At 46.9% G+C, this 12,536-nt stretch overlaps 1 protein-coding gene across 1 annotated transcript in view; it reads right to left on the reverse strand.

Moving 5' to 3' along the window:
* Window positions 1-12,536, reverse strand: part of MYO1H (myosin IH) — a 37,518-nt gene that overhangs the window by 5,992 nt on the left and 18,990 nt on the right. Inside the window, exons 15-22 of the mRNA XM_055404621.2 lie at window positions 9,642-9,688; window positions 9,145-9,225; window positions 8,305-8,410; window positions 6,937-7,054; window positions 4,906-5,019; window positions 2,072-2,148; window positions 1,533-1,601; window positions 186-270 (exon numbers count right to left, since the gene is read on the reverse strand). Coding sequence (XP_055260596.2) covers window positions 186-270; window positions 1,533-1,601; window positions 2,072-2,148; window positions 4,906-5,019; window positions 6,937-7,054; window positions 8,305-8,410; window positions 9,145-9,225; window positions 9,642-9,688 — 697 coding nt within the window. The remainder of the gene's footprint in view (window positions 1-185; window positions 271-1,532; window positions 1,602-2,071; window positions 2,149-4,905; window positions 5,020-6,936; window positions 7,055-8,304; window positions 8,411-9,144; window positions 9,226-9,641; window positions 9,689-12,536) is intronic.

Consider the following 12,536-nt stretch of genomic DNA (forward strand, 5'->3'; position numbering starts at 1 on the left):
CACCGTCCAGCGAGGGTACTCAGAGGAAGGAGATGGAATGGAAGTCCTCAGGGCTGACATTCTGCAGGAAAGACGGGTTTTCTGCCCAAAACCAAAAATCTCAGCCAAGTCCACAACCACCCTCTGCAGCACGGCGGCAACACTCAGAAACCTCCCCGCCGTACCAAAGCCGGTGGAGAACTTACTTTCTTACAATCTGCACTGCCCACTTCCTCCTCTTGGCCTCCTTCCGAGCCAGGGCTCCACGCCAGTGGGCTTCAAGTGTAATGGCTGAAAGAGGTCACTGCTGGCATTAGAAGGTGAGCGCAATCCCTTAAATACAAGAGCCTCTTCAAGAATGATTCACCCCCTCCACAGACACCTGGATGCCCCTGCAGCACTCTGCCAGTCCCCGAGATGGAAAGTGGGATGAGAGTCTTCAGTCTCTACCCAGAGGGACCCCTGAACCAGGGGGACAGAGGAGCAGTGGGAACTGGGGCGTATCAAGGGAAACGCTGAGATTGTGCTGGGGGCCGGGTTCCCCAGGTCTTTTTGAGGGACCAGAGTGGCCCTCGATGGCATAAGTTGTCTCGCCCCTGCATTTGCCCTGTCTCTATCCCATGTATAGTTTTAGTCATCTATGTTAAAACTAGGGACATACAAAAATTAGACTTCTGGCTCGTGTCCCAATTTTTAAAATCTTTTCAGATTTTTTTTTCCAGTTAATTACTAAACTCAAAGTGCTTTTCTTGTATTCCTCATGGCAACACTATTACAAAAACAAACAACTGGAAACAACCCAAATGTCTGTCAACAGAACAGCTAAATTTTGGTATGCTCCTATAGCACCAGGGGTCAGCAAACTGTGGACCCTGGGACCAACTGCCCAGTTTGTAAATAAAGTTTTATTGCAACAAAAATGTTGCAAAAAAAAATAGAAATGGTATAATATTATGGAGTTCAAAACATTCCCACAAGTGTATTATTTCATGATGCATCCAGAGATGATGAAATTGTAAAGAAAAACAAGGAAATAATAATGCAAAGTTCTGAAGAGAGGTGTGTGTGGAGGGAGGGGCTGATGCTGAGAAGCGATTTGGGAGGGACAGAGCACAGGGGCTCCAAGAACAGTCATGGTGTTAATAACCTTAAATAAAAAATTATTCTTTAAACACATATATAGTTGTGGATCAAATAAAACATGTCCATGAAACAAGTAGAGGCTGCAGTGTTTTAATCTCTGCTCAACCTAGACAGCATATTAAAAAGCAGAGACATTACTTTGCCAACAAAGGTCCGTATAGTCAGAGATATGATTTTTCTAGTAGTCATGTACGGATATGAGAGTCAGACCATAAAAAAGACTGAGTGCCGAAGAATTGATGCTTTTGAACTGTGGTGCTGGAGAAGACTCTTGAGGGTCCCTTGGAGTGCAAGGAGATCAAACCAGTCAGCCCTAAAGGAAATCAGTCCTGAATATTCATTGGAAGGCCTGTGGATGACAGGGAAACGGTGGGACATGGCAAACTGGAGAGGTCCTGTCCAGCTCTTACCTGCTTGTCTTTTTCTCACATACACTCTCCTTTCTAGGCAACCTTTGTACGTGGCTTGGATTCTTGCAACTTAAAAGAAAACAAAGCTTTTGGTGAAGTGGCTTTCAATTGTGCATCTTAGCGGTTGTGACCTTCAGAAGTGGGTATCAGCAGTGGCCCTGGGGGCGTGCAGGGTAGAGGTGACCAAAGAAGCCTTGGGACGTGACAGGAAGGACCCTATTAAAATCAGGGCAGGGACTTCCCTGGTGGTCCAGTGGTTAAGAATCCATCTGCCAGTGCAGGGGACACAGGTTCAATCCCTGGGCAGGGAAGATTCCACATGCCACGGGGCAGCTAAGCTCCTGTGCAACTAACTGGAGCCCATGCACCCTGGAGCCCATGCCCTCCACAGCAAAAGTCACCGCAGTGAGAAGTCCGAGCACCACAAGGAGGAGTAGCCCCCGCTCGCCGCAACTAGAGAAAGCCCGCGTGCAGCCAAGAAGACCCGGCACAGCCAAACATAAGTACATTTAAAACAAGGCAGAGGGAAAAAACCATACCTAATTGATGTTTACTAAATTCAAAGGCATCTTCAGTAGCAAACAGAGTTCTGGGGAAGCGAATGAATATTTTGGTTCTAGAAATGAAAAAAAACATTTCATTATTCACTGGTCATCACCGTCTGTAGTGGGTTCAATACTATCCCCTCCTCCAAATTCACATCCACTTAGATCCTCAGAATGTGATCCTTTGGAGATGTCATCAAGGTAAAGATTGAGATAAAACCACACTGAATTGGGGTGGACCCTAAATCCAATGAGAGTGTTCTTAGAGAAAGACACACAGAGGGACTCAGGGGAGAAGGCGGTTGGAAGTGGCATGGGAGGAGCCTCCCAGCGAGACTGGAGGGAACATACCCTGCTGACACCTGGGTTTTGGCCTTCTGTCCTCCAGAACTGTGAGACAATAAATTTCTGTTGTTTTAAGCCAACCAGCCTACAGTTAATTTATAATGCAGCCCTAGGAAACTAATTCACCATCCAAACCCCAAGTTACTTCCCTGAGCTTTAAAAGGTGATGACACAGAATATGGGTCCAAGTTTAAGAGACGATCCCACCAAGCGGCAAAGATAAATTAGAAATGTAGTTTTGTTGCCAAGTCGTGTCCGACTCTTTTTTGCGGCCCCATGGACTGTAGCCCACCAGCGTCCTCTGTCCATGGGATTCTCCGGGCAAAAGCACTGGAGTGGGTTGCCATTTTCTTCGCCAGGGGATCTTCCCGACCCAGGGATTAAACCCACATCTCCGGCTTGGCGGGGGATTCTTTACCAGTGAGCCACTCACTGATCTCATATTATCAGCCCAACCCCTCCCCCAGCCCCACCACTTCAAGGGAAACTTCCCGGGGCAGCACTACGTGGCATCACAGGAACCCACTTTCTCATCAGAGGTTATGGATGGGGGCAGATACAACCTCTGACTTCTGACCCCCATGACCCACCTCCCTTCAGATGTGCTACGCCCAATTCCCCTCAGAAATCCGGTTTGGCAAAGTCACTGCCTCTTGGAGCAGGGCCCAGAATACAAGAGTCAAGGATGGGATGGGGCTGGGTTGGTCATAGAGGACTGTATACAAGTTGGCAGGGAAAGCCCATTGGCAGATTCAAAGGCAGAGATCCCTAAGGCTGGAATCTCTGCAGCCTGAGAATGGATCCTCTTCATGCCGGGGCCCTGTCCTATGCAATCAAATTAATGCTGACCAAAATGACCAACAGAGAGGACGAAAATCATCCTGGTTGGCCCCACTGAGTTCTGCCTCAAGCCTTCAACATGGATGAGAGTCCTGCTCACCGAGGATGACAGCTCTACAGTAATGATACCCCGAGTTCCAGAACGCCACCTTCTGGGAAGCTGGAGGAGCTTGCACATCACAGAAGTCCTACTGCCCCCTGAGAAGTCGGGGCACACATTTGAGAAATGAAGGAGTCCAGGCACACAGAGGTGAGCGGGCTCCCACGGCTCCCGTCCTCCCGTTGACACAAAGTTCATCCCAGCCCCCGATGCAGGTTAGGAACCCAGGGCTCCTTTACACTTAATCTCCAGTAGGCAGCGACGTAGCTTTTCTTTCTTGCCATTTAGAGTTTGCGATACTGGGTTTTATTATAAAAGAGATCTATCTGGTTTTTGTCCTGTTGCAGTGTCTCAGCTCCCCAAATCTGTGTGATTTCCCAAGTGATTAGAGCAACGGGGGCCTCTTTTGTTAATGCTCTTGGTTTTTGCTCCTGAAATAGCTTCCAAGCGATACCGGTGAAATGGGTGTCTTTTTAAAAATTTCTTTCCATTATGGTTTATTGCAGGATGTTGACTATAGTTCCCTGTGGTATACAGTAGGACCTTGCTGTTTATCAATTTTAAATATAGTTTTATCTGCCAATCCCACTCTATTTTATCCCCCGACCCCGTTTTCCCTGGGTATCATTTATTATTCATAACAAATCCCTTTCAACCACACCATCGCCTAACAAGTAATATTTGGAAAGCCCCTCAATAACCTAAGAATGGGAACTGGTCGCCAGGGAAACCAGTCTTGAAATTAAAGAGTTGGAAGTTACAGCCCCACTGCTTGGGAGGGGAGAGGGGCTGGAGGTGGAATGAATGACCCTTGGTCAATGATTTTATCAATCATGTCTGCAAAATGAAGCCTCCATAAAACCCCCCAAAGAATGCAATTTGGAGACCTTCTGGGTACACCTGGAGGAGCTTCCTCCCCCCTCCCACATACCTTGCCCTGTGCATCTCTGATACCCTTGTTCCTGAGTTATATCCTTTTGTAATAAACTGGTAATCCAGTAAGTAAAATATTGGGTTGGTGAAACATTCAGGCTTTTCTATAAGAAGTTACGGAAGACTCCTAATGGATTTTTTGACCAACCCTTGATTCTTGATTCTATTTTTGATTCTTTGAACTGCTCTAGAATAATGAATCAAATCCAAGACAGGGGTCATGAGAACCTCCCGTTGTATAGTGTGTTGGTCAGAAACTCAGGTGACAAACAGCTCTTATGACTGGCTTGAGGGGAGGACAGTCTTGGGGGACTGAGCCCCCCACCTGTGGGACCTGACACCCCCTCCAGGGAGCTGACAGACTGTGAGTTTCATTGCAGAACACCCAGCTAGCTGACGTGTGTGCTGGAGGGTTCTGAGTGTGAGTGAACTGTTGAGAGTGGAGGAGACACACAGGAGAGTGTTTTCTTTACAAAACTGCATCTAAATTGAGTGGACGAAAGTATCTGCTTATAAATCTACGTAAACTCCTAGAGGATGAACCTCCAGGCTCAAGATGGAGATGAACCGATGCATAAAACACTGTGACAGCGATTTCCGGTACACTCACCTCCCTAACTTGTACTCCTCAGGTTTGTAGCCAATGTACTTGATCAGCCGCTCTACGCCCTCTTCTGGGGGCCCGTGCCAGTGTGGCCAGGTGTCTGGGCACAAGGACTTATACCTGGGGAGAGGACAGGCACATTTAGAAAGCTCCCGGGTCCGGAAGATTCCCTGGAGGAGGAAATGGCAACCTACTCCACTATTCTTGCCTGGGAAATCCCATGGACAGAGGAGCCTGGCGGGCTACAGTCCCTGGGGCTACAAAGAGTTGGACACGACTGAGCAACGGAGTGTGCACACACACACACCTTCCACGAGCTCCCCTAGAGATCTGCTTTGCTCTTCTGGGCACGCCAACCACTCAGAGGAGACTTCACACCGAAGTCTCCTAGAAGTGTCACTCCAGTCTCTGCCCCTGCCCTCACGTGGCCTTCTCCCCTGCGTCCCTCTCTGTTATAAGAACACTCTCATTGGGCTTAGGGTCCACCCTAATTCAGTGTGATTTCATCTCAATCTTTACTTTGACAACATCGCAAAGACCCTATTTCTGATAAGAATCACATTCTGAGGATCTAAGTGGATGTCAGTTTGGGACAGAAGGACACTACTCATCAGAGGCTTATATTAGCAGGTAGATAAATTATTAAAATGCCAGTGGGGGAAGATATTGTTACTTAATAAATGCATATAAACAGATATTATCAAGACACAAGGCTTCTGGGAGAAAATTAAGCAAGATCCTCGGTAGAGAAAGGGCTTCCCAGGTGGCACTAGTGATAAAGAATCGCCTGCCAGTGCAGGGTACGCAAGAAATGCGGGTTCCATCCCGGGGTCAGGAAGATGCCCTAGAGTAGGAAGTGGCAACCCACTCCAGTGTTCTTGCCAGGAGAATCCTATGGACAGAGGTGCCTGGTGGGCTACAGTCCCTGGGGCTACAAAGAGTTGGACATGATTGAGCGACTGAGCACCCCCATTGGCAGAGAAAAATCTGATATTAAATGAAGACTGAAAATAAACACCCAAAAGTGCTGAAATTTCAGAGTGCAGTATCTTGACTTTCTAATTCCTTGAATTAGGCCACTTAAGTGTAACCTATGCCTGTGCTTTTTATAATTATGAAAAAGTTGTACTTCAGAGACTTCCTGGCAGTCCAGTGACTAAGACTCTGCACTTCCAGTGCAGGGGGTCGCGTATTAAATCCCTGATCAGGAAACCAAGATCCCACCTGCTGTGAGGCATGGCCCCCTCCCCCAAGAAAAGTTCAAAAGAAGTCGAATGTTAAGTTAAAATATGGAATTAACAATATTCAACCATGTTAACCTACAAAAACAACCATTTTATTATGCTTCTCTTGAGAGGATGAAAATGTGCTGTTTGCACACACAACAAACAGCCCAACTGAGGCACAAGCAATTTGGGCGGTGGTGGTGGTGGTGGTGGTGGGTATGTCGTTAAATCCTTACCAAATCCTTGAGAGGCAGCTTAATCCCTGTGTTGTGCGTGAGCAGTTAGGTCACGGGGAAGAGGAAGACTGGGGATTCCCACCCAAGAATCTGTGGCTCCGATGCCCACGTTCTTACCACTACCCCTGCATCTTAATTTGTTTTAACACTTACATCTCTCGACAGCCCATGAGGCCAAGGGGATTGCTCCCAGACTGACCCACAATAAACCAGCAGCCATGGGAACAGACTTCCCCAGCCAAGTTCAGACTCCAGGGGTGCGTGGCCCACGTCTGCCCTCTGGTGGCAAGTCTGTGTATTGGCCCTTGTACTCCCTAGATTCCAAAGTAGTACTGTGTTGGCCAAAAAGCTCCTTCAGGTTTTAGGAAACTCAAATGAACTTTTTGGCCAGCCCAATACATTAGTGGTTTAGCGAAATGAAGGGAAGGTGGTAAACCAAGTCAGCTTCCCGTTCTCTGGAATGCCATCACAGTCACAGCTTCAGCAGGTAAGAACCAAATGAGTTCCCTGGGGGGATGACCTTTTATTCATCGCCGCTCACTTCATTGGCTTAAGATCCACACGACAAACTTCACCTTTGCAAGAAATGCTCGTACTTCCGTCGGTAGGCGAAGCCGGCCCGTCTCACCCGCAAGTGCTCCATCAGCCCCAGGTACTTGACCTGATGCCTTATAAGGAAGTCGTCGAACTTGCCTTTGGAAACACAGAAGGAAGAGTGACGGTAAGGGACCCATGGGCGTGTTTCATCTAAGACCAGACCAGAGGCTGCGCGCTGACGATCTCTGGACTAGGTCTAGCCACAGATACGTCCTGTTAGGTTCTAAATGTGTTTCTTTTAATGGGGGGTGGGGGTAGGGGTTAACAGGAAAATCTGAACTTTTGGTTTCTCTTGAAAAACCATGATGGGACTTCCCTGGTGGTCCAGGGGTGAGGATGTTGCCTTCCAGGGCAGAGGGTGAAGATTCCATCCCTTGTCAGGGTCCTAAGATCCCACATGCCTTGTGGCCAAAAAAACCAATACAGATAACAAACCATATTGTAACAAATCCAATGAAGACTTTAAAAAAGAAAAAAAGGCCCACATCAAAAAAAAAAAAATTCGTAAGAAAAAACCATAAGATCTGGTCATTCTGGACCTAGACTCTCATATGGCAATAAGTGCCCTATAGAGTGCCTGCTGCAATTTGCCAGAGTCCCCTCCATTCCCTATTGCCTCCCAGCCAGCCTGCTTCCCTCATTTGCCCTTCCCGCCTGGCTGCTGTAAGCCTTTGACTGCATGACCTTATTGTGAGAGCGTGGCACAGGTTCAGCAAATACCCCAGGCCTGGACCATCTGGAAAACTGCGCTGGCTGGGAAGAAGCAGGGTGGCTTCCCCTCACCGCTGCGGTCTGCCAGGCTCAGCTGCGTTGGCCCTAAAACTGGCCAGGCTCTGAGCCATGCTCACACGGGACCACAAAAGTCACCTTCCTTGCTATTCATTTACTTTCTATTTCTTTAATGTTTTTTTAAGTATTCTTTTTTAAAAATGTTATTTTGGGCTGTGCAAGGTCTTCATGGCTGTGTGGGCTTTTTCCTTAGTTGTAGTTAGTTGTGGCACACAGGCTTCGCATTGCTGTGGCTTCTCTTGTTGCAGAGGATGGGCTCCAGGGCTCAGAGCTCCCCGGCTCCAGAGCGCAGGCTCAATGGACGTGGTGCACGGGCTTAGTTGCTCTGCAGCATGTGGGATCTTCCCGGATCAGGGATCAAACCTGTGTCTCCTGCATCGGCAGGCAGATTCTTTACCACTGAGCCACCAGGGAAGCCCCGTTTACTTTCCGTTATTAAATACTGATGACAAGCAGCAAGCCTGTGGTGGTTTTTAGGATTTTACCCCGCTACAATCTTGATTTTCCTGCCGGCCTCCCTTCCCTCAGCTCGAGGCTCCAAACGATTCTCGACTCACTGGGTTCTTTCCTCTCGTTGGGCTTGATGCAACGGATGTACGAAGGTTCCTTGGAGATGAGAATTTCCAGAAGGCTGCTCAGACTGTTTTTAAACTGAGTCCCCACCTGCAGGGAGACAGAATGAGCTGACCACACAGCGTTGCTCCCCATTTATACAGAGAAGACTGGCTCAAGGCGGAGACTGGTCCTTCAGACCCGAACTCTTGACAGACCAGTCCTAGCGGGCTGGCCAAAAAGTTCGTTCGGGCACGGTCCCACCAAACCGGAATGAACTTTCTTGGCCAGCCCAATACTTACTACCTGTCACGAGGCGTTTTGCCAATGAAGAGAAGGGTTTGGATGGCCTGGCCTGAGAAGCCCGAATTCCGTCTGGCCCAGCGGAGGCTGGACAAGCGTTGTCCCACGATGGTTTTCTCACTCAGTGAATATGAAGCAAGCACCTTGAGGCAGGCAGCATCACCGCTGAGCCAGCCTCCCCGGTTCCAAGCTTCCTTTATGAGGCGCTCGTTATAGCAGCATCTTTGATGGGTGGTATCTTCCTATAGACTGTAAACCCCACAAGGAGCGGAGGACCCCTATCTGTTTGGTTGTTCCTGGATTCCCCTGTGCCCAGCACAGCACCTGACACACAGTAGGTGTTCAATAAATGTGAACACACTGGTTGCTAACCTTGGACAATATATATTTAGTAAAACTTGTTAGAGAAGGATACTTCCAGAAAAAGGAGTGGACAGCTTAAAAACTGCAGTTAAATAAAGTCATTGCACCCTTGGGTGATTTCTGCTGCCTTTCCAATTTTGCACAGGACCCCCCCCCACCAACCACACACACACACTCACTGTTGGTGCCCTTCTCCGGTTTTCTAACTCGGCCACCAGGAAGCATTCCTTCAGGATTCTGTTTTTGGATCTGCACAGCACCTGTAGGCAAAAAGAAATGACCACCACACTTGCTGCTTCAGTAATCACGAAGGGCTCCTCAGGAAAATTCACATCAGTGTGTACATGACGGACCAGAGCTGTTTGCCTTGGGAGCACTTGAAAAAGAAGACGGAAAAGGGACTTCCCAGGTGGCCTAGTGGTTAAGACTCAGCACCTCCACTGCACAGGGCGAGGGTTAGGACCCTGGGTGGGGAACTAGGATCCCTCATGCCGTGTGTGGTACGGCCAAAAAATGAAAACAAAGATGATCCTGAATTGTCTGTTCTGGCCATGAAGTACTGGAATTCTAATACAATACATCAAGGAGAAAAATCCAGAAGCCCAAACCTCCCAAATCAGTATTCTGAGTGACATCTCATAACCTTCAAAAATACAGAGTTAAGTTTCAGACTTACTTCTTTCAGATGTCTGTAGAGGAGATCATTGTTCTTTTCCAAGAATCCTGTAAAACATTGAAGAAAAAGAAACTCCTGAATCAATGGCTTTCATTAAAAATATAATTCCATACTGATTGCAAAGGGAAATCCTAAGAATGATCTCTTAAGAGTTTCACAGACTGGGCGATACTGACATTGGGGGCTGGGTCATTCTTGTTCTTGGGAGGCTGTCCTGGGCACTGTTGAGATACTTAATATAAAATTTACTATTTAAACTACTTGTAAGTGTGCAGTTCAGTAGCATTTCATGAATTTACATTGCTGCACAACCATTACCACCACCCGTCTCTAAAACTCCTTTCTTTCCCCCGGTGGAAATTCTGTACAGGTTAAACACTAATTCCCCGTTCCTCGCTGTCTGAAACCCTTGATAACCACTGTTCTACTTTTTGTCTTTATGCATTGGACTGCATACCTCACATAAGTGGAATGCTTTCATATTTGTCTTTTTCTGTCTGGCTTATTTCACTTAGCATCATGTTTTCAAGGTTCATCCACATTGTAGTCAGAATTTCTTGCCTTTTTAAGCCTGAAATATGTCCCATTGTAAGGACAGAGCACATTTCGTGTGTCCATTCATCCACTGATGGACACTTGGGTGCTTCCACCTTTTGGGTACTGTGAATAAAGCTCCTGTGTACACGGGTGTTCAGATACCTGTTCACGTTCCTGCTTTCAGTTCTTTTGGATATCTGCCCAGAAGTAGTCAAAATAAACTTTTGATGACCTTAGCGAAGCCATTTCTGAAAAACTTATCCTAGGCATAAAGGCGGAGAAGGCAGTGGCAACCCATTCCAGTACTCTTGCCTGGAAGATCCCATGGATGGAGGAGCCTGGTAGGCTGCAGTCCATGGGGTCGCTAGGAGTCGGACATGACTGAGCGACTTCACTTTCACTTTCATGCATTGGAGAAGGAAATGGCAACCCACTCCAATGTTCTTGCCTGGAGAATCCCAGGGACGGGGGGGCCTGGTGGGCTGCCGTCTATGCGGTCGCAGAGTTGGGAAGCGACTTAGCACTAGCAGTAGCAGGAATATAAGGAGCACAGACTGGCTAACTGAAATACACAGAGATGTCAAACACAGCACTGTTTACAAAAGACAAAGCTGGAAACAACCAGAGGCCTTCAGACAGGTGACGGGATGCAGCCCTGTGGGGCGTGCATGTAGCTCTTCAGAAGAAATGTGGAGGAACCTGCCACTGTGGAGCAGATGCAGGTCTGGAGGCAAAAGGCCTGGGTCTGACCTCCAGCTCTGCCACTTAATAGCTGAGTGACCTCGGGCAAGTCACTTAACATCGCTGAGCTCAGTGCCTCGTCGATTCAAAGGGGCCTGATAATGCTGCCCGCCTCCCTGAGTTCTGCGAGGTTCAAACAAGCAGCAGAGGCAAAGCATCTGCAACAGGACCTGGTGCATAGAAAGTGTTCAGTGGATGTTAGCTGGAGTCCAAATCATTGCCAATATCTATCAAATGAAAAATGCAAAGGAGATAACACAAAATAACGATCTGTATTGTTTAGATGTGTATTTGTGCTCTTTAGATGTGTGGGCACACACGGCCCCACGTATGTAATTATATGCGTAAGATATTTTTATCTTCCAGTTGGTTCCTGTGGTTACCTCAGGGAGAGACTAGGCGTAAAAGGGGTTTTTAGCTTTCCTTCTGTACCTTTCTGTATTGTGAGCAATTTCTAGCCTTACATGTGTATTGTTTAGTCACTAAGTCGAGTCCAACTCATTTTGACCCCATGGCAACCACCAGACACCTCTGTCCATGGGATCTCCCAGGCAAAAACACTGGAGTGGGTTGCCATTTCCTTCTTCAGGAGATTTTCCTGACCCAGGGACTGAACCTTCATCTCCCGCATTGGCAAGTGGATTTATTTATTCATTTATTTTTTTTTTACCACTGAGCCACCAAGGAAACCCTACATGTCTATTACTTTATTCTGTAAACAAAAATCGGTAGGTTATCTACTTAGAGAGATTTGTCCTATTTAACATTTTTTTCCCTTCTTGGGCTCCCTTGTGGCTCAGCTGGTAAAGAATCTGCCTGAATGCAGAAGACCTGGGTTCAGTCCCTAGGTTGGGAAGATCCCCTGGAGAAGGGAAAGGCTGCCCACTCCAGTATTCTGGCCCGGAGAATTCCATGGACTGTATAGTCCATGGGGTCACAAACAGTCGGACACCACTGAGTGACTTTCACTTTTCTTTTTTATACCTCTATATATTTAAGGGAAACAAAAAACCCTAATACATGGTATTTTATTTTTTAAAGTTTTTTAGTGAAATTAATTTATGTAGAAGTAAAAATTATCTAGAACCTAAAGCAGAGGTGACAAAAGAAAATGTATGAAAAATGTGTTGCAGAAATGTTCACAGCAGCATTATTCATAAAAGCAAAAAAGTGGAAACAACCCCCATGTACGTAACTGATGAAGGGACAAGCAACATGTGGTGTAAGCATGCAGTGGAATCTTATTTGGCAATTAAACAATAGTAACAGCAGGGATGAACCGCGAAAACATTATGCTGAGTAACAGAGAACAAAGTGGCCTTTATCAAAGTTAACTTCTGGACTTTGAAGGATGCCATCAAGACAGTGGAAAACATAACTCACAGACTGGAGAACATACTTGCAAACCATCTATCTGATAAGGGACTTGTAGCTAGAACATAAAGAACCATACGACTCAATACTCAATAACAAAAACAATTTTAAAAATGGGGAAAGGATCTCAACAAACATTTCTCCAAGGAAGAAATGCTAATGGCCAATAAGCACAAGGAAAAATACTCCACATCACTAAGCATTCAGTTCAGTTCAGTCGCTCGGTCGTGACCGACTCTTTGC

The sequence above is a fragment of the Moschus berezovskii genome, chromosome 19, assembly GCF_049115385.1.
Source record: "Moschus berezovskii isolate FMDL1 chromosome 19, NW_MosBer_1.0, whole genome shotgun sequence".
Classification (NCBI taxonomy): Eukaryota; Metazoa; Chordata; class Mammalia; order Artiodactyla; family Moschidae; genus Moschus; species Moschus berezovskii.